The 20,812-nt window shown below is 41.8% G+C and overlaps 1 protein-coding gene across 2 annotated transcripts in view; it reads left to right on the forward strand.

Annotated features, from left to right (window-relative positions):
• The first annotated feature begins 4,977 nt into the window (after positions 1-4,977).
• NR6A1 (nuclear receptor subfamily 6 group A member 1) overlaps positions 4,978-20,812 on the forward strand; it is a 210,284-nt gene continuing 194,449 nt past the window's right edge. For both annotated transcript variants that reach the window (XM_059073100.2, XM_059073101.2), the window contains exon 1: positions 4,978-5,220. In XM_059073100.2, the coding sequence (XP_058929083.1) occupies positions 5,121-5,220 (100 nt within the window). In that variant the 5' untranslated portion in view covers positions 4,978-5,120. The remainder of the gene's footprint in view (positions 5,221-20,812) is intronic.

Genomic DNA, 20,812 nt, shown 5'->3' on the forward strand with positions numbered 1-20,812 from the left:
TTTATGAACTATATTGTTGGTATGTGTTTCTTTGTGTCTCTTCATGCCTTCTCTTGTGGGAGAGGAATAAGGCCTTCCTGTCCACATACTTTGTCCACAAGCAGCTAGCTCAGTGGTTCTCAAAGTGTGGTCCCTGGACCAGCAGCCTCAGCATTACCTGGGAACTTGTTAGACATGCAAATATAAGGCCTCAACCCAGATCTAAAGAAGCAGAAGCTCCTCCAGGGGTGGGGCCCAACCATCTGTGTGTTTCTTTTTTCCTTTTTTTTTTGGCCCCACCGCGCGGCTTTTGGGATCTTATTTCCTTCTCCAGGGATCGAACCCGCGCCCCGTGGAAGGGTGGATTCTTAACCACAGGATCGCCAGGGAAGTCCCAACAATCTGTTTGTTTGTTTTAAAGAAGATTTTTTTAAAATCAGGGCTGTGAAATGATCCAATTTGCTTTTTTTTTCGTTTTTTTTTGCTGCGTTGGGTCTTCGTTGCTGCACGTGGGCTCTCTCTAGTTGCGGCGAGTGGGGGCTAACTCTTCGATGCGGTGCACGGGCTTCTTGTTGCGGTGGCTTTTCTTGTTGCGGAGCATGGGCTCTAGGCGTGCGGGTTTCAGCAGTTGTGGCTCCCGGGCTTAGTTGCTCCGTGGCATGTGGGATGTTCCTGAACCAGGGATCGAACCCGTGACCCCTGAATTTGCCGGCGGATTCTTAACCACTGCGCCACCAGGGAAGTCCCCAATCTGTGGGGGTTTTTTTTTTTTTTTTTTTTGCGGTACGCGGGCCTCTCACTGTTGTGGCCTCTCCAGTTGCGGAGCACAGGCTCCGGACGCGCAGGCTCAGCAGCCATGGCTCACGGGCCTAGCCGCTCCGTGGCATGTGGGATCTTCCCGGACCAGGGCACAAACCCGTGTCCCCTACATCGACAGGCGGACTCTCAACCACTGAGCCACCAGGGAAGCCCCAATCTGTGGTTTTTAACCAGCCCTCCAGGGGATTTAAAATTTGAGAACCACTTGCTCAGCACAAGGTCAGGTGGTCCATAACTCTCAGTGGAATTAAAGAATCATGTGCAGTAGGTGTTCGGTACAAATTAGCTTCTTTCATAACTAGAGGTCCTCTGGGGAGGGCTAGATTAGTGTACAAAACAAATATGGTGTGTGTTCTTATGTGCACAATCTGGGAATGGACACAATTAATGGATAAGGAGGAGAGCCAGCTGCTGGGAATCCAGTAAGGAGAAAGGCTTACTTTTCACTGAATACTTTTTTGCAACCTGGGAATTTTGCAATGTGTTTCCTATCTATTCAGATAATAGACAAAATGTACTTAAAACAAACAGAACCTGGTGGGGGTTCCCTTTCCCAGCCCTTTCTCCCCATGCAGCCTGGCTGGGACTCAGGCTAGATCCTGGAAGAGCAAGGCTGCTGTCATCAGAGAACTCTGCCCCCCCTGCTGGCTGTTCTCCCACATGGCCCCTCGGTTTCCTCTGGCTTCCTCCTTTTCACCCTTGTCTCCTGCACTCTGTCCCTGGGTAGGCTCCAGTCACAATGAATTTTCTGTTTCAACATGGCCTCGGGACCTTTGCACAGCCTGTTTCTTCCCCCTGAAACTCTCTCTCTCCACCCACTGTGACTCACTCCTACTCATCCTTCCATCTTCAATGCTCATTATCCCCGGTCACCGCCCCTGACCAAAATGAGCCCTGTCACACACTCCCATAGCACCAGGAACTTCTAAGCATGCTCTCAGTCGTAGCACTTACGTGTAATTGTGGGTATGTGATTATTTTGTTTGATTAGTGTCTGTCTCTCCCACCACAGGACAAGGCCCTCATGATGGAGCCCATACCTGCCTTGTTCTTAGCTGTAGCTCTGACTGGTTGTTTGTCTACCTCTGACCTCAGCACTCCCCCCACCCCCAGATCCTTCATTCTCCTTAGATATTTTCCTTCCTAGCTCTTTTGTCATTTGTCCTGCTGGTGGGGGGAGTCTTTTTCACCTGTCCTTCTGAGCCTGTTTTCTCATTTGTAATTTGGCGAGAAAAGTATTGACCTCTCAGGATTGTTGGGGGGACAATGTAAGGGAAAGAGTCCACAGTAAGTGCCTACCTCACAGGACCCTATCTGCTTAGAACAGTCAGTGGCTGGGGTCTCAGTACAGAGTCATTTCCCTCACCTTTCTCAGTTTTGTGGTAGTTGACTCTTCCCAAGAAGCATTTTCAGAAGAGAAGTAACTGGGAATTAGGACCACTCTTTAAATAACATTAGTAACAGGTCCCATTTATTAAGCCAGACCTTATATTAATTGCTTTGCATGCATCATCTTATTTCATTCTCATAACAATCCTGTGAGGTAGTAACTATCACTATTATCCCTCCCCCCTTAGAAACCAGGACTTTGAGGCTTGGAGATAACCAAAGTTGCAGTTATTAAGTAGAAAGATCAGATATGTTTTACTTGTTTTTTCACCCACTCAGCAATTATTTATTGAGTGTCTACTGTGTTCAGGTTCTGTGCTCAGCAGTTGGGGTTATAATGATGAGAGTGAGAAAAAGGGGAGATCTAGAAAGTCTTTTGGGGGCTTCCCCGGCGCTTCCCCGGTGGCGCAATGGTTAGGAATCTGCCTGCCAATGCAGGGGACCCGGGTTCGAGCCCTGGTCCGGGAGGATCCCACATGCCGCGGAGCAACCAAGCCCGTTCTCCACAACTACTGAGCCTGCGTGCTGTGACTACCAAGGGCTGCACGCCTAGAGCCAGTGCTCTGCAACGAGAGAAGCCACCACAATGAGAAGCCTGTGCACCGCAACGAAGAGTAGCCCCCGCTCGCCGCAACTAGAGAGAGCCCGCGCGCAGCAACGAAGACCCAATGCAGCCAAAAATAAATACATAAAATAAATAAGTTTATAGAAAGGCTTTTGGGAGGAACTGACAACAGAGCTGGAGTCTGAAGGATGAGGAGGAGCTACTTCCAAGGGCTGAGGATTTGGCTGAACTTCTCTGTCCATCTTTGAGAGTCGATTTAGAATTTCATCCACCACTGAAACCCCAGTCCTTCTGGAGGTTTCTGCAGTGCCACTTAGCCCCTGATTGGATCTCCAGGGAAGGGGAACTCACTGCCTCCAGAGGTCTGTGACAAAAGCAAGTTTTGGCTCTAGGAAGGCCATCTGGTCCTAACTCATTTTAGAACGCAGAGCTGAGGGAATGGCCCAGAAAACCCATCTCCTCTGTCTCCCTCCCCTCCCCCTCTGGGGCTGGGGAACGGTAGTGGGGAAGCAATCACAGAGAGATCATTTCTCACAGTCCACAGAGAGTTCAGAGAGTTCAACAGAGCAGTAAGGGAACACAGAGGGGAACTAGATGTTCCCTGGTGGGAGATATCCGTGAGGGGCTATTTGAACAGGATCTTGAAAGATGAATAGGAGTTTGGGATTGGGTTGGGTGAAACCAGTAGTGTGAAGAAGCCAAGTGTTCAGGTTCAGGTGTCTGACCGACTGGCTTTGGAATCCCCATTACTGATAGGTGATTTCATCAGTGTATGATAGCGGCAACATTGGAGCTACCTCACAGAGCAAATGTGAGGTTTAGAGAACATAGCGTTAATGCAAATCTCTCAGAACGGTAGCCCGAGCAGATTAAGGATGCAGTACAGGTTAACCCGTGTCGGTAAGGAACAACCAACCAACCCATAAATGGAGGGAAGCATTGCAAAACATCCTGCCTAACAGGTGAGGGAAGGGGTGTGATGGGAAATGTGGCAGGGGTCAGACCAGGCAGGGGTGCGAATGCCAGGATGAGGACTTGAAAATTAAGCAAGCAATGACATAGAGGAGCCAACTGATTGGTGAGGCGGGGTAGGGGTCAGGGTGGGGAATGGGCAGCCAGTGAGGAAGCTGCAATATAACCCGGCAGAGTAGAGGCGGGCAAGGAACCAGCGTTCTTGTTCTTTGTTTTCCAACAGGCCAGGTAGAGCTTAGTTAGACCTTGGGAGGCAGCCGCAATGCGCCCTTTCCTGAGAGGGTCGCTGAAAGCGTACGCCCCCGGCAGGCCCAGAGGCTGGAGGCCGCGCGCCACCTGGTGGCCGCAGAAGGTGGGCTCAGCATGGGAAATTGCAAAATCTGGGATTTTGCTCTGGGAAACTGAGGCAAGGAGCGGGTGTGGGGGAGACTGGGATCTTCCAATTGGACCCCGTCCCTATTCCAACCCCATTTTACAGATAGGAAAGCTGAGGAGAAGGGAAGGCGAACAAGACCGGGTAAGGACCCTCTCAAACGGAGGGCTTCAAGACCTCAGGAGTCAAGAGTCTGAGTTTCTTTATCGGCATCAATGGCCAGAAGCTTAGTTTGCCATTCTGTTCTTTGGGCAGGGGGAGAATAAAAGAGGAGGAAGAGAAACTTTAATCTTTCCCGCCCACCCGGAGGTAAAAGGCTTTAAAGAGTATCCCGGAAAGCGGAGTTTTATAGATTCCATTTGCATACGAACGCGGTCACCTCGAGTTAAACTCCGGCCCTTTAATCTCGGGTCCAATTTGTCCCGAAGCCGCGGAGGAAGGCCCTCGTGAATACTCCAAGCTCCGCCCCCTCTAAGCCCCGCCCACAGGGCTGGGCTTCATTGCACGTGCTCACCCGGCTCCTTCGCGATCCGCCTCCTAGGAAAGACTCATTCTCGGGGCGGGGGGATACGAGGCGTCGTAGGGGATGTTGAACATGGATAAATCACAATAAAGAGAAGGCCCTGAAGCAATCTTTATTCAATTTTTACCAGAAGTTTTCATCAGGGTTCATGATATTGAAAGGCCTTGGCCTTCCCTTCTGAAGGCCGCTTTTCCTTCCTCCCACCCCTTCAGTTGGTGGGGTCCCGCGTGGCCGGCCTCGCTCGGCGGACTCCAATTCCCAGCGTGCCCCGCAGAGCAGTGCGTGGCAGCGACGCGTGACGTCGGGGGTGGGAGCTGGCCAGTGCTGAGGGGGCGCGGCGCGGAGGGGCGCGGAGCCGGGCGGCTCGGGGCCCAGAGAGCGCCGCGGCCGGCAGCCCGCCGGCCCCTGACAGCCCCCTCCCCCCCGGCGGACGACGACGACGACGAGGGCGCCGGTCATGGCGGAGCAGCGAACCAAGCGCGGGCCCTGAGCACCACCGCATGGAGCGGGACGAACGGCCGCCTAGCGGAGGGGGAGGCGGCGGGGGCTCGGCGGGGTTCCTGGAGCCGCCCGCCGCGCTCCCTCCGCCGCCGCGCAACGGTGGGTGAGGGGCGTGCAGAGTCTCGCCGGGCGAGAACCAACCTCCTGTCCCCTACCCCGGGGATTCCCCTCCTCTCAGCCGACTCTCACTCTGGGAAGCCGTGGCGGCCCGGGATCCGCTCAGCGCGGACCTTCACCCCTGTCCCCCTCGGCGCGGACCCTCCCTCTCCTCCCCCTCCTTCCCGGTTCCCCTCCGCGCGGATCCTCCCCCTGCCTGGTTCCCTCCACCCCGACCTTCGTTTTCCCCTCCCCTCTGTCCCCTCAGCACAGGCCTCCCCTCCCCCCGTCCCTCTGCGCGAATCCTCCCCCCTCCCCCAGGTCCCCTCTGTGCCGGCCCCTCTCGCTCTCCCCCGGTCCCCTCACCTCGAGTCCCGTCAGTGGGGAAGCCCCCCTCCCCCTCGGGTTCCCTCTTCTCCGAGCCTCTCCTCCCCCACCCGGGGGACCCTTCTGTGGGGGTCTCTTCCCCAAAGGGTCCCTTCGGCGCCGAGCCCCTTCCCCTCCCCCCCCAACTGTCCCCCACGCGGGTCCCTCCTCCCTCCGCGGACTCTCTGCGCCCTGCCGCCGCCACACCCTCGACCCCTTGGTTTTCTCTGCCCCTCAGCTTTTTGGAGCCTCTTTGCCTCTCCTCTGTGGTGCCGCGCTTCCGTTGCTGCCCCAGCCTCCACCTCGGCGCCGACCCCCAGTTCCGTAGCTACCGGTTCAGCGGTTCCCTTTCGGACCCCGCACCCCGCTTCTCTGTGCTCGCTCCCCGCGCTCTCCTGCCCGCCTGCCCCCCTGCCCCCCCCGCCCTGCTCAGCCCCTTCTCCCCGCTGGCTCAGAGCTCCGGCCCGACCGGGTGCCCGGGACACCTGCCTCTTGCCTTCTTACACCCGCCTGTCCCGGCCCGCGCCTGCCCAACCTCAGTTCTCCTCTTACCTTTCGCGGTCCCGGAGACCAGGCCCGGAGGATTCCTCACCTGGCCCGGCCCTTCCCACCGCTCTCTCCCTGCCCCCACGTTCGGGCCAAGTCCTCAGGTTCCTCGGGGCTGTGGCTGGGCCCGACTCACCCTCCTCCCCCCGGCTCTCTGCTACCCCCGCAGGGTGTTTTATTTGTATCTGTTTGATATTTTCCCCCTCAGTGTTTGCCGCGGAATGTTTTTATTGGTAACGTGTAAGGAGCTTTTGTGAGGTCGTAAAAGGTGAACTTTTGAACTTGGAAAGCGCCCTGGAGCAATTAGCGCAGGCGATAGCCCCGGGAGGCCTGCATTACAAAGGGTGCTCGTACCGGCCCGCAAACGCTTCGGCGGCAAACCCGATTTATTTATTTATTTGCCCTGCCTTCCACCTTTCACATCTCCTCATTTCCGAATAAGGGGCAGGCTCTCGGAGATCCGTGTCTCCTCCCTTCTCTGCGCCATAAACGCGCAATTCTCTGAAAGATCTAGGACCGAACAGTGTCTAACAAGTAACAGATTTCAAATTGAATGCAAACACCCGGGACAGTTAGGAGGCACTAAAAATTAATTGCTTTAGCAAGAAGTTTCTCAATCAGGATTGACCTGGCAGGTGTGAAGAAAGCAACCTGAAAATAGGTCACTTGGGCGCTCAGTTGTTGAATGAATGAGGAGCTACGCAAGGGGAGAAATATTGGGGTGGATCTGCGCCTTTATAAATTTATTAACTCGTCAAACATTTATTGCCAGTTGACTAGACCTGGTATTTTTTGTTTTTACCAGTTAAGGGAAAAGTCTGTTTCGAAGAGAGCCTGGTTAACTTCACTTAATGTTGCTGACCAAATAGTGATATGTTTTCAAAGCTCTTGTCCTTTTCTGAGATGTCTGTGATGTGTGGTATCTAGGTGGCTGGCAGTCCCTTGGGATGTCTTTGGAGACTAATTTCTGAATGTGAACATGTTTGAGATCAATAAAATCCCGTGTCACAAAGGAGGAGGCTGGAATCCAGTTAGGGTAGAAGGAGACAGTATCATAGGAACAAAGGATTTCTTTAGTGCTTTTGACTTGTGAGCTTTTTAAGAGGTGATTTGGTTTGGTGTTAATGTGTTAAAGTTGTAAATCGTGATGTAAAATTTATCATGCTGATTTTTTACCCAAGTCCTAGATCTGTGTTATGGCCCATATTAGTGTGTGTATTTTCATAATGCCTTTCTGTGTGTCTATACTTCCTGTATCCACCTGTGCGACACGTAGCTGATGGATTGTACTACAGACAGTACTTTCAGTTCTACTTGAGAATATTGTTGTAAGGGAAGCCTAGGAACTGCATTTGCTATTAATTATTCATTAGTACATTTTAAAGAACTCAGTGGTAATTTTAACTCTTAATCAATTTTCCCTTTCACAGCCTCATTTCCTCAATCGGTCTGTACCATTTAAAAGAATGTTATCAAGCAATACATTTAGGCTAAGGTGGCATCAGTCCAGTTTAGTGCTACAAATATTTCCTTTTTGTTGAAAACAGAATGGGATTTTGGCAGTTTGATGGGCTTTAAAGAAAATATGTGAAACATTAGACTGTTGTGGGAAGTTTTATTTTCTAGTGTAAAAATGAGCATTGTCTTCTGTTTTACAATTTATGTTCGTTATTTCTTATAACTTAACATGCTCACAGAAGAATTACCAAAAAAGAAAAAAAAAGTTTATCTTTGGAATGGTGGGACTTTTTTTGTTTTTTTCTCGTTCACTTACTAATTAATATTTTTCTTCAAAAGTAAATGGAACTGCTTAGGTTCCGAGCAGAGAAAATGAATTCTCCTGGCTTTTTATCTTAGCGACTGATTTCTATTTTATATGAACTATTTGCAATAGATAGCTATCTAGATAGGAGGTCTTTTGGTTTGTGTCATGAAGAAATAAACTGGAGGTGGAATTTTAGAAATGTTTTCCTGCCAGAAATGCCACTGATGCTGAATTTACAGTCCTTTAAATGGTTTTAATGGTTTTTATTATTCTTTTGCAGTAGAGTTGCTAGCCTTTTGATGCACCATCACCCTTCCAGGAATTCCCTGTGCTGACTGCGCTAGATATTTTCAGTTGCTGCTTTTAGGTTTTGATGACAAACATGAACTCACTTAGTCATAATTTTAAAGGAAGATGAATGATTTGAGGAGGTATATGCTGAATATTGCACTTGTTCATTTTTAGAGAATAACGGAGTAGACTTTTAAATATTTCAAGCAAAGGAAGATAATAAGCCACTCTAAGTAATTAAAGGCATGTTTTATATAATTACACTTTAGAGGAATTGGAGAGTTCACTAAATAACATCATGCCCTTTTTTTGCTAAGACCATAGCATCCGAATGTTTATTCCTGAAAATACATTAGCAGATGTTTTCCATGACAATCTAACTTTTCAGTTATGTGACTTTAAAGATCAAGTTAGTTCTGAGTCACCTCAGAATTTTCTACTTCCATTAAAAAAAAAATACTATAGTACGGTTGTTCTTTAGTAAAACAGCAAACAGGTGTTTTTTTAGTAGGTTCTGTGACCTCCAAGGAACAGTGAAAGGCAACAATGAACAGATTCATTGGTGATTTTGAGCAGCTGAGGTGTGAGATGACCACATTTCCAATCTCATATTTACCATCCACTATCTTCTTTCTGAGCATTTCTGTTTCATGTAATCAGAATATGAACATGACATGTTCCTAGTCCATAAATCATCCTGAATTCTATAGTAAAAGTAAGTGTGTGTGTGTGTGTGTGTGTGTGTGTGTGTACTGCATAAATTAGCATGTGAAAGGGAGTTAGCGAGGGGGAAGAGGGAGATGAGCTAATGACAAAACTGCTGGTAAATTTCCTAAAATATGCCCAAATCATGTATTCTGTAGTTTTTCAAATTTTTCCACTTTTTCCTGGGGTTGTGGAGCAAAGGTTTAAATATCTAGGTTTAGGTTAGTGGAGATTGGAGGGTAGAAATGCCAACTGCAAGTATGATATTGGTAAAGGAAGTTTCCATACCACTTCTAGTGCCTGTTGTGCAAGATGGCTTTAAATTGCTGATGATGCTTGTGTGTTCTGGGGACTGGGGCTGTATTTGTGAGTTTCATGCTGTATTAAGACACCATCACTTTGTTTTTATAACTAGGTGGGTATTTATTGGTTTGTGTTGAATAAATTGGCCCATTAATGAATTGTATTCAGATGGTAGCTTTTGGCTTCAGAATTTCAAAAGCCGGTATAGCTCCTTCCACATTAGTAGTCTATTTTCAGCAAGCTCATGTAGGTCTTCTGGGCCTTGTCATAATTTTTGGTTCTTGTATACTTTTGTGTTGTAGCCAAGTTAAATGACATTTTCCATTTATATAATTAGGTTGAAAGTTAAATTTGGGAAGATGCCACTTAGGAGTAAATTTTACATTGTTGGTCAAATCTACTCTATTAAAGTAGGACAATAAAAATGACTTATTTTGTGTGAACCAGCCGTCTTATATGTGAAAAAGGTTCACAGTCAGAAAAATCAAAAGTTCTGAATCAACAGATAAATCTTGCATTTCAGCAAAGAATAAAAGAGTTTTTGAAACAATTTTAGATAGAAGGTAGCTATTGAATATGTCCGCACAGGTAGTGATCTAATATACCCTACTCTTTGTAATACTTCGAAAGTATTTCTGAGACCAACAAGTTGTGAAAGAAAACGTTTTCTTTCAAACTTTTGTATTCTTAAGGTCAACTTTTTCCTGGTTCAGGTAATTTCTTAAGGGTTTACGGATGCCTTTGATCGATAACTAGGGTTCAGAAATACCAGCATTATTTAAAGTCAGCAAGAAGTACTGAGCAGGTAATTCTTTTTAGGTTGTTGCGTCCCTGTTAGAGCCGAAGATTCAGATTTGTCTGAACTTATTCTTATATCAAAAAACAAACAAAAACCCTCTGGATTAACTTTGATATACAGTATTCCAAGAATCAGGCCCAGTCTTCTATTTATTGCTTGTTTTCCACCATGACTTGTCTTTATGAAAAAGATAAGACTGTTAGGCCTTAGATAATGGAAAATTAGAAGAAAACCATTGTGAGGTGGCTAACCTGCCTTTTCAGTGTGGTTTAGAATAACTATAAATAGAAAACTTTACTTGAAAGATTAAAACATTTACTACTTTATTTCATTCTTCCCTTACTACCTGCTGTTAAACAGTAGCCTGCAGAGAACAGCTTTTCAAGAAACAGATTTTTTTTTGTTTGTTTATGATTATTTAAATAAGACTTTACTATGTAACCTGGTAATTCTAATTAACAGTGATTTAGTTGGGGAGCGAACCAGGATTTCCTCATCTGGCTGCCGGGGACCTGAATTGCTTTTTTCCCCACCCCCAGCAGCACCAAATCTTTTGATCCCTAAGCTACAGTGGTTGTCATTTGAGAAAGCAAACAGAGAAAATAAGTTGCGAAAATAGTCTACTTTGAGGCTTCATTTGCATCTTGGAAGTTGTTCTTAGAAAAAAAATTATAGGGATAAGTGAATCTTTAAAATTTATTTTGAAGAGCACAAACTCTCATGTCTAAATAGAAAAATCCTGAATTTCCTTAAAAATACATTTTTTGCTTTAAAAATTTGGGGGATGTTTTAGTATTGACAATCACTTTCAAAAGAGAAATTATCCTTATTATAAGTCCACAGGAGGCACTCAAGTGTTTTGAATTTCTTTAGGAATGTGTGTTTGGGAAAAACAAAAGTTAGCCTTTATGCATTGGAAAAATTTTTATTCAGAGTAGTTGTGGTTTCTCCATCAGCATTATATTAATAAGTTCAAATAGAGAATCACAAATTCTTATGTCATATACTTATATATATAATATAATATATAATATAATAAACTGTACAGTTTGTTATATTAAGAGTTAATTTTAAAAAGTATCTTCAAATGATGAAGTCTTTGGATCTTAATTGCAAACTGTACACCTTTCAGTTTGTTTACATGGGAGAAGCTATTCAAGCATAAACCACAGATGGCAGTAGCAGCATATTTTTCTGTTTTCTGGAAGGACTCTGGCCTTTAGGTTGGTGTCAATTCTACGGGCACTGTTGATACGTCAGCTGCCAAGTATAATGTTTCCAAAACCAATTCCCTAGGCAGCAACATGTAATGTATTCTGGAAACAAATCCGGGCAGTTGATTTGAAGATACACTCTGTGGGTGGTTTGAACCAGAGTAGTGATTTTGCTCTCATCTCAGAGTGAGAAATCATAAAGAGAAATTGGTAATAATGATAGAGGGAATTGTTTGAGTAATAAGCTATAGCACATTGGAATGGCAGTGGTGATATTAGCAAAGGATATATCAAACATAGATACTTGCTTGAAATACTGTTTGCACTGGAAACAATTTGTAGTTTTTTAGAAAATATACTCAAGAATTATAATTTTGAGAGAGAGAAATGCACAACTAAATTCTTCATGTGGAAGAGGTAGATAGCCTTCTCAACTCTTTATTTCCAACTCCTTATATTTCATAGTATCAGGGAATTTTGTATCCGTCTATAAAAGCATTTCAGAGGTCTGTGAATGCTTGCTCTTCCATCCCATCATTGTAGTGTCAAAATGTCTGTGTTCTTAATTTTCCCTGTAAAACCATTGTTTGAAAAAGGACATAATTAATTAAACAGATTTTTTAAATGCCTATAATACTTCCTTTGAGTCCAAAGACTTCGGAAACATTCCAGTAACAAATCTGTGTCAAAATGAAGGACATGCTGATTCAGTGACTGGGGGGAGTGGGGGGAACTACATTAACTTATATTAGTTTTCATTTGAAAAATTAATTCATGCATTCATTTCAGTCTTGAAGCGGTACTGCCTTGGAGGGATTGAAAATTCAGTCTTGATTTTTTTTTTTATTAATTTCTTATGCTCTACTGCATCAGATACAGTGTTCTTTTTATCACAGTTAACTCCAATTTATACAATTTAGTTTTTCTCTCACAAAAGAAAAAAAGAGGACATGTGAAGCCTTATACACTTTTTATCTTGCTTCCTCATCTCTTGCCTTTTAAAATTCGTAAATGATTAATGAAATAGTATACAGTTGGATTGTATCATTTTATCATTCATTTGTTACTAGATCATTTCTGACTTAATATCTTCCTACTTATTGAGTCCTTAAATTTGTTAATTTACTGTATTGTGTAAACCAGTGGTTTTCAAAGTGTGGTCCACGCACCTCTTGGGGGTGGGGTCCCTGAAACCCTTCTGGAGGTTCTTGAGGTCAGAACTATTTTTCTAATAATGCTGACATTATTTGCCATTTTTTTTTTTTTTTTAACCGTGTTGACATTTGCATTGATACTGTAGAAACAGTGGTGGGTAAAAATTGTTGGCACCTCAGCAGAAATCAAGGCACCATATTGTACTAGTAGTCATTGTATTCTTTAACTCCATGTACTTGTATTTTTTAAAAAAAGCTATTTTCACTGAAGAATGTCCTGGATGAAGCAGTAAAAATGATTAATTTTATTAAATCTCTACCCTTGAGTACACATGTTTTTGATATCTATGTGAGGAAATGGCAAGTACACACAACACATTTCTGCTGCATACCAAAATAGAATAGTTTTTTTTAAGGAGTAGTGCTTGTGCAATTATGTTGTGAGCTGAACTAGCTGCTTTTTTCATGGAACACAATTTTTACTTGAAAGAACAATTGACAAACCATATTCAGACTTGGGTATTTGGCAGACCATGTTTTGGAAAAAGAACAGTGAGCCTGTTAGGCCAGGGAAAACTGACAGTGTTTGTTGATGGTGAGTAAAATTTGAACTTTCAAGTGACAATTAGAATTTTGGAAAACTTGTAGCTACCACTTTGAGCTTGACAGCTTCCCAATACTTAAAGACTTTTCTGATGAGCCCAGTGGTGATATTATTGATAAATGTGATTTTTTTGATATTACATGAGGAAATGTGTCAACGTTTTGAAGATCGTATTTCAGTGAAGGAGAATGTTCCCTATTATCCTTTGTATGATGTTACACAAATCTGAATGGGGAAAAGATGTGTTCAAAATGCCAGATAGCCCAATGGATTTTAACGTAACAGAGTACACAAAGTTCATTTATATGGTTTTAGATTTCACATTGAACTAACCTCTTTAAGAAACCACCGCTTACTCAATTTTGGTGTATTATCAAAGGAAAATACCCACAATTATTTTAATTAGGAAATACTTCTTTTCCAATTATAAATCTGTGTGAGGCCAGATTTTCCACATATACTTCAACCAAAACAGTATATCACAGCATACTGAAAGCAGAAGCATATAGGAGAATCTAGCTGCCAGAATTAAACTAGATATTAAAGAGATTAGCAAAAATATAAAACAGTGCCACTCTTCTCATCAATCTTGTTTTGTTGGAAATTATAGTTATTTTTCATAAAAATATGTTATTTATATTAACATGTAATGTGTTGTTACTTTTAAATGAATTAATAGATACTTTAAAAAATTTCATACTGTGGTAAATAGCAATAGATATAACCCATGTAAACATTAGCTCTTGGGGTCCTCAATAATTTTTAAGTGTGTAAAAGGGCTCCTAGGACTGTTCAGAGCAAAGTAATGGGAGAACCTCTTTTCTAAATGGACTTAATGTGTAAGAAAATGGTGATTTTACTAAATACTATTATTAGAACTTAGTTATTTTGGGCTTTTCCTTTCCTTTTCTTTCTTTTCTTAAAAAAACTCTGTAAAGGGGCTATGGAGGAAAAAATGAAAAGAGTTCATATCATTTTAAGTTTTCTTTACTTAAGACTAAATGAAGTTCACGTCACTGAGTTCTCTGATAAGGCTTTTGTTACCTGCTACATGAAACCTTTTGCTTAACTGTTAATTATTTGTGTTAGAAATTTTCCAATAAAACCTGTTTCCTCACCAAGGGTGGATTTATAATTGTGGAAATAAATCTGACAACACAAAAATACTTTATTACTTGGTAAGAATCATTGCTATAAAGATTAAATATTTATGAGATAAAAATCCTATCTTGCTTTTTAAAACTTACATCAAGAATAGTTGTGATAAACCATAATGGAAAAGAATATTTAAAAAAAGAATGTATATGTGGATGTATAACTGAATCACTTAGCTGTACCGCAGAAATTAACACAACATTGTAAATCAACTATACTTCAATTAAAAATATAAGTAAAAGAAAACCCCAAATTATGAACATAAAAGAAAAGAATAGTTTGCTTGTTTGCTTTCAGTAGACATGTTTGGCTTTCACAGAGCCTTCTAAAGTTGTGATTTTGGCAAAGTCAATTTGTAGATTGGTTTTCCTTTAACCTGGTTTGCACCGAGAGAGGTGGTAATAAAGTCTGTATAGGAGAAGTATCTCCTCTTCTGGTGTTAAGAATACCCTTTCCTAGTGTGAGTAATATTTTAGTGTAAGTCAATTACTGTGTTGTTAAAGGGTTAGGGATTTCCTCCTTAGGGTAGTTGCTAGGTAGAATTCATTCTGTAGTGAGCTTGCTGGCAGAAGAAATGTCACAGAACAATGTGAGTAACAGTAAGGAGTAACTGGATCAGAACTTAAGATGAAGATTGGTGGATGATGAACGATCAGTGTGATATTTGGGCTACCGTGCTGAAAGCTCTCTAGTTATCTTGATGTTCTTGGAGTTTCACGTAATGTACCTTTCAAAGCATTTTTGTGTTCTCTGGGTGGGGTGGGCGGGCAGCTTAGTAGTGAGAAGATACATGCCTTTCCTTTTTCACTTTAATGCTTGGATATTATTTCAAGTTTCAGTTGAGTTAAATCGTGCTAATTACTAAGCTTAATAACTGAGTCAGATTTGTTTTTTTTCTTCCATATTTTTGCTGTACTCTCGAAATCTAACCTGTTAGGAGGCTTCTCTCTAGCCTTACAGTCCTTCCTCCAAAATGCCTTTTTAGCAGGATAATAAACCACCTGGGGGAAACCCCCCACTGATATCTATTCAGAGGGCTTTGTTTTTTGGAAATCGCAGTAGTAGTCTCAGCAAAGGAGGAAGGATTTTGGTTAGATAGTGTGAGAGGGAAAGAGCAGGGACTCTGGAGTGTGGCAGAACAAAGATCACAACTATGTGACTTTGTCACTTCTCTGAACTTTAGTGTTCTCATTGAATAATAATAGCAGCTAACATTTATATAGTTGTTTATATAATATTCTAAGCACCTTACATATATCAAGTCACTTTATTCTCATAACCCTATGAGGTAGGTGTTCTGTTATCATCTCCATTTTACAGATGTGAAAACTGAAGCCCACAGAGGTTAAGCCCTAGATTTTACAGTTAGTAACACCATTAATCATTTGTTTCCTAGGTTTAATCACTCCTTCCACTCCTTCTCCCCACATACTATAATGTTTCTGAAATTGAGGGTAGGGTTATTAGGACTCGTGACAAAGTTTGTAGAGTGCCAAGCATAGTGTCTGCCTCAAAGCAGACACTTGTGAATTCAGGCCATTTATAGTTGTTGAGGAGGCCCAGAACTCAACTCCCAATAGATTAGAGAGTCACAGAGATCCACCGTTAGAGTTCAAGTGACTTTTTTCTTTCTCTTATGTTAGCTGTAATAAGCCAACCAGAAAACAACTGAGCAGAAAATAATTTTGCAGAATCAGAGGTAATCCTTGGGTGCAAAGGAAAGAAGGGGTTTTGAGCCATTCAAGGCAGGGATACCATATCTTGTATCTGTAGCATCAGCACTAGAAACACAAGGAATTGGTGTTTCATGAACGTTGAATGAATGGACGAATGAAAGAACGGTCAGGTCAGGAATCTTGAGTCTTTTGCTTTAATCAGAGCCCTTTGAGTCTGAGTTCTTTGCTGGTAGTCAGAGAAAGTCTTCAAAATAGAAGAGAAGGGAACGTGCTTTTCAGTCACTTCAGGAAATTGGGGCCAGTATGTAAGTCAAGCCGTGTGTTGAAGCTAAATCCAAGGTTTGACAGGCCCTCCTGGAACCAGAATGTAGCTACATTTCTGTTTGGAAATGTAGCTCTCATTATACCTAAAGTGACCAGATACACCAGATTAAGATGTGATGGCCAATAAGCCCCTGGCTGTTTGCTTGACTATGTTGGGGAATGTGGTTTAGGAAGAAGACGGCCTTTGTCCCCTATACCTTTTTTATTTCTGCCACACAAAAGCTGGCTATATGAAAAAGAGGAGGACTGATCTAAGGTTGATGTGACCCTTTGAAAATGGAAATATAAGAAACAGCTGTCTAAAGCTTGTAAAGTATAGATAGTGATTTCCTAGCAAGGAGATGGTGAGACTGATGTGGCAGTGGGGGTTAATAGATTATGGTAGCAACGTGGTTTGAGCAGGAAAGGAATTGCGAGAGGAGGCCAGCCACATTATTTGAGGAGGTATGAGGCTCAGGAAATAGTTGATGCACCTAGATTTTGCCTGGGTTCTCATTCTAGCTCTCTTATAAAGGCATGTCTCTATGGGTCCACGTAGAAAATGAAGGAGCTAAATTAGATAATCCCTGAAGGAATTTTCCAGCTTTATGATGAAATGAATTGGGTAAAACAGGAAGTTGTAATTTAGGAAAGCCCTGCCTAAAGCAAATAACTATGGTGGTACTCACAGCCCAGATTCATTGGGATGATTTTGATTTCAGATACTGTTCAATAATCCCTCAAAGAATATTTACATTCCTTAATGCTTACCATACCTTGTTTCCCTGTTTAAATTTTAGAATACCTGGCTGCTTTGAAGTCTGTAGGATCACATAATTTACATGTAAATTCTGTTCTCTGGGTCTACCGCATAGAAATGTTTGCAGTTAAAGTTATGACATTATGATAATTTGTAATGTAAACTCGAAATTCAATGTAGAGTTTTCATTTGTGTTTTTTTCTTTTTAACATGATCACTTTTCTTCTCATTTATAACCCCACCCCCTCAATGCCACACTTTTCTTTTGTAAGTACATTTTCATTCATTGAGTTAAACCCATAGTTCATTCCAGAGTTTTCTCTCATTCCTTGTACATGAATTTTTATCTGCAAAACTCATTCAGCATTGAGAAGAGTCCTATCCTCTTAAGATCAAATGCTCTGAGTTTGAGAACTTGGATTCATTAAGGAAAATTGCAAAACCTCCTTAAATGCTGTTGGTCTGGAAAAAGGGAACCCAGCAGGAAAGGGGCGGCAATGTATGGGGGAGGGGTGGAGGGGGGTTAGCAAGGGAGCTGCAGTTGAAATATTCATCAATCATTTTACTGGCACCAGGAAACCAATCAGCCTTTTAGGGGAGAGAACTTAATCAATCACCTAATGTGGGAAATTACGATTGCTTTCCCACAAAAAAAATATTCCCTTACTTGCTGACAGATTAAATCTGAAAGATAGTTGGGCTGGCTGGAATTCAGAGCTAACTGCTGGCGAGCAGTTTCTGAAAGTACTACAGTGATGAAAAGATTCATTTAACATTTGAAGATAAAATGCACTATCTGCCGTGAGCCTTTAAAAAATATTTCAAAGTAAGTTTGCTTTTCATATAGTGTGCCCATTAATTAAAAAAACAATTACTGAGCATCTATGGGTAATATGAAGTGTGTGAAATACTGTAAATTTATTCTCCAAAGCTAGTTTCAGGAGCATAGATAGGGCTCCTGGCTGAAGGATACCCAGTGTTTCCAATGCCGTGTTTGGAAAGCAAGTTTAGAACGTTGTTTAAGGGATGCCTCCTGGGCAACACAGTTGGAAGTGCTTGCATGTAAGCAGGAGGGATTTAGCTGTATCTTGTATTTAGATTTTTAAATGGTGTGATCTCTGAGTTCTGTGCTTGAATTGCCTGTGGCCGGGAAAATTACCTATAATCTTGTCTCCAGGCAACTTTTATTAGCATTTTCTTATGTTTTCTTCTAGACTTTCTTCAAATCCTAGTTTTTTTGCATATTGTTGTGATCATACAATATATACCATTATGTTTTATGCTTTTTGTTTAATTTTAAGTCTTTTTCTCATAAACTTTACTGATTCAACATTAACTTATTTAAAACTTTTAATAGCTATATGACAGCCCATTGTTTTCACTGTTGGACATTAAGATAGTTTTTAGTTTCTCACTGGTATAACAATACTGCTCAGACTATCTTGTGCTTTCTTTTATTTTGGCTTATTTTGGGGGGAATAAATTTCTAGAAGTATGTATCTACCTCGGTGTACCATCGCCAACAACCAGTTTAATTTACACTAAGATATCTTGTATACTAACATCTAGGACTTATTACTATTTTTTTAATAAATGCCTCATGCTTGAGATAGAATTGAGACACTGGTAGGCTATTTCCTCTGTTCTCATGTTATGGAGGGATATGTGAAGTCATTCCCAATGCCTTTTGTCCTCTGAATCTTTTAGATGTCTGGCACCAGGCCCCCCATGCACATTGCCTTCCACCCCCCACCCCAGTATCTCCAGCCTGGTCAGAGCAGTGCTTAAGGACACTTCTGAGGCTGCCTTCTTTCTCTTATAGATCATGGGTGAATGGGTCACAAAGACACTCTGGAGCCTTCTCTGGTTGCCTCTAAAAATTTCAGGAGGATGGATTGGGGCGTGGGGGTGTCTCTCTGTCTTCAAATACAACTATATCAACTTCCTCAAAGTCTTGAGTATGTCCTGAAACTTAAAACGGAATTTGATTGGAAATTAAGTACATGGAGAGAGAAGTTAAACTTACATTCCTTTAGATATCTGCATAATCTGCATGGCTTCCTCAGTGGCTGAAACACTGACCCTGCACAGGGTTTGATAGTCAAAAACCTAAATAAATTATATGCTAATTTGAAGGGCATTCATAATTTTTAACAGGGCTGGTTTCAGAATGGAAACAAATATTTTCAGAGTCTGGCTATCTACAAATTTTGAATTAAATCATAAATCATACTTGCTGAAATTAAGATTTAAGAGTCTTCTAGTAATTTTAAAAGTTGAGGTTGATTGAGAGTGAACACAAATGTTTGAAGATCATTTGCTCTGCTTCTTTCTGTTCACCACTGGTGGTAAGAGAGTTTGCAATTTGCCAAGACACAGTTTTTATAAGGCTTTTTAATAAGAAAGTGAATAAGCCAGCTGCTCTTTCCCTCGACTATACCAATTGCAGACCTCCTCAAATCCTGGTTAGTAATTAAAAGCCTTGAGATGACCTTGAATCTAACTGAAGGACAAAAGCTGTCTTGAGTTAAATTTATAGTCCTTGTTGTTTTCACAAGAGGTTAGGAAGAATCATATTCTATTTGCGAAAACATTAAGGGTAGCCTTGGGTGTATGTTGAAGATCAGAAATAATAAGAGGCTCTTTTAAAGTGCAGAAGAGAAGCCTGGAATAGACAGAAAAAAAAATTAGCTTTGTCATTTCTTCGTTCAGCATTTGAAATATGTATTTGAAGAGGTTTAATGTAGGGTGATGTTTTTCAAAGTGTCAGTTTGCTTAAAAGATCTTTCTTTTCCCCATCTTAACATAAAGAGATTTTTGAACCCAGTGTTCAAAATCAGAATAAATGTTTAATGCTTTTTAAAAGTAACAGTTTAATTCATTCTTAAAATATTTTACAGGAGTGGGAACTTTGTTAGTAAAAGTTCCTGATTATGCTGAGGCAAAAATGCTTTATATTTGGGCTGATCATAAGATCTATGAGTAGAGAATTTTTCTGCTTACCAAAAAGAGCAAAATATATTTTCAGTTGTTTAGAGAGCCTTGAACTACTATCTTATTGATAGGAGGAAAGTTGAACATGTTGCTACAAGAAAAGTCAAGTTTTATGTGTCAGTAGGTGAGATAAGACATTTCTCCTAGCATCATAAATGTGATAAATCCCTGAAGACCCCAGTAGTAAGGCAAACAGTTTGAGCAAGCACTAATGCCTTATATAGATTGTGTAGACTTTAGGATTATTTTAAGTTTTTACATTTACTTAATGAGACTAGCCTACACTTTGACCAAAATAATTGATCATAAAATTATATACCTGTGTGTATGTGTGTGTGTGTATATGTACACACACATCAGGGATTGTCAGTGTGGGATCCTTAAAGATGGTAGTACGGGTTCTCAAGCAATTTCAGTTGTGCAAGATTTGATCTGAAATCATATGAGTAATAAGGTTGTCCAGCCTAAATATAGTAATAATGTCTCTACAATCTTGACTTTTGCCTTGAAAGTATTCTAGTTTAGTCTGGTAGCAGCAGTGCCACTCAACCTCTGAACAGCAGATACAAATTTTTGCAGAAGAGGGTAGAATAAATAGTTATTGTAGTATGGTAGACAAACTGCATTGGTATGGGTGGCAATTTAAAATTATTTCAGAGAACTATTTTTATGATGTAGTGATTAACTAGGTGTGTTAGGGCATGAGCTCTAGTTGGACCTGGGTTTAAAGCCTGTCTCTCCTACTTTTTTGATTCTTTTGGAGGGTAGTGGCACTGAAAGGATGTAGAATCACCACACAAGTTACTGGAGAATGAATTGATGTAGTGTGTGAAGAACCTGGAGTGTAGCTGTGTTACTGTACGAAGGTTATTTAACATTTCTCAATTTCCTTATCTGTAAGTAAGGTTAATATACCTACTTCATGGGTAAGCAAGCCAGTGCACCGAAATCCAAGTCATT

The sequence above is a fragment of the Kogia breviceps genome, chromosome 8 (assembly GCF_026419965.1).
Source record: "Kogia breviceps isolate mKogBre1 chromosome 8, mKogBre1 haplotype 1, whole genome shotgun sequence".
In the NCBI taxonomy this organism is placed as follows: domain Eukaryota; kingdom Metazoa; phylum Chordata; class Mammalia; order Artiodactyla; family Physeteridae; genus Kogia; species Kogia breviceps.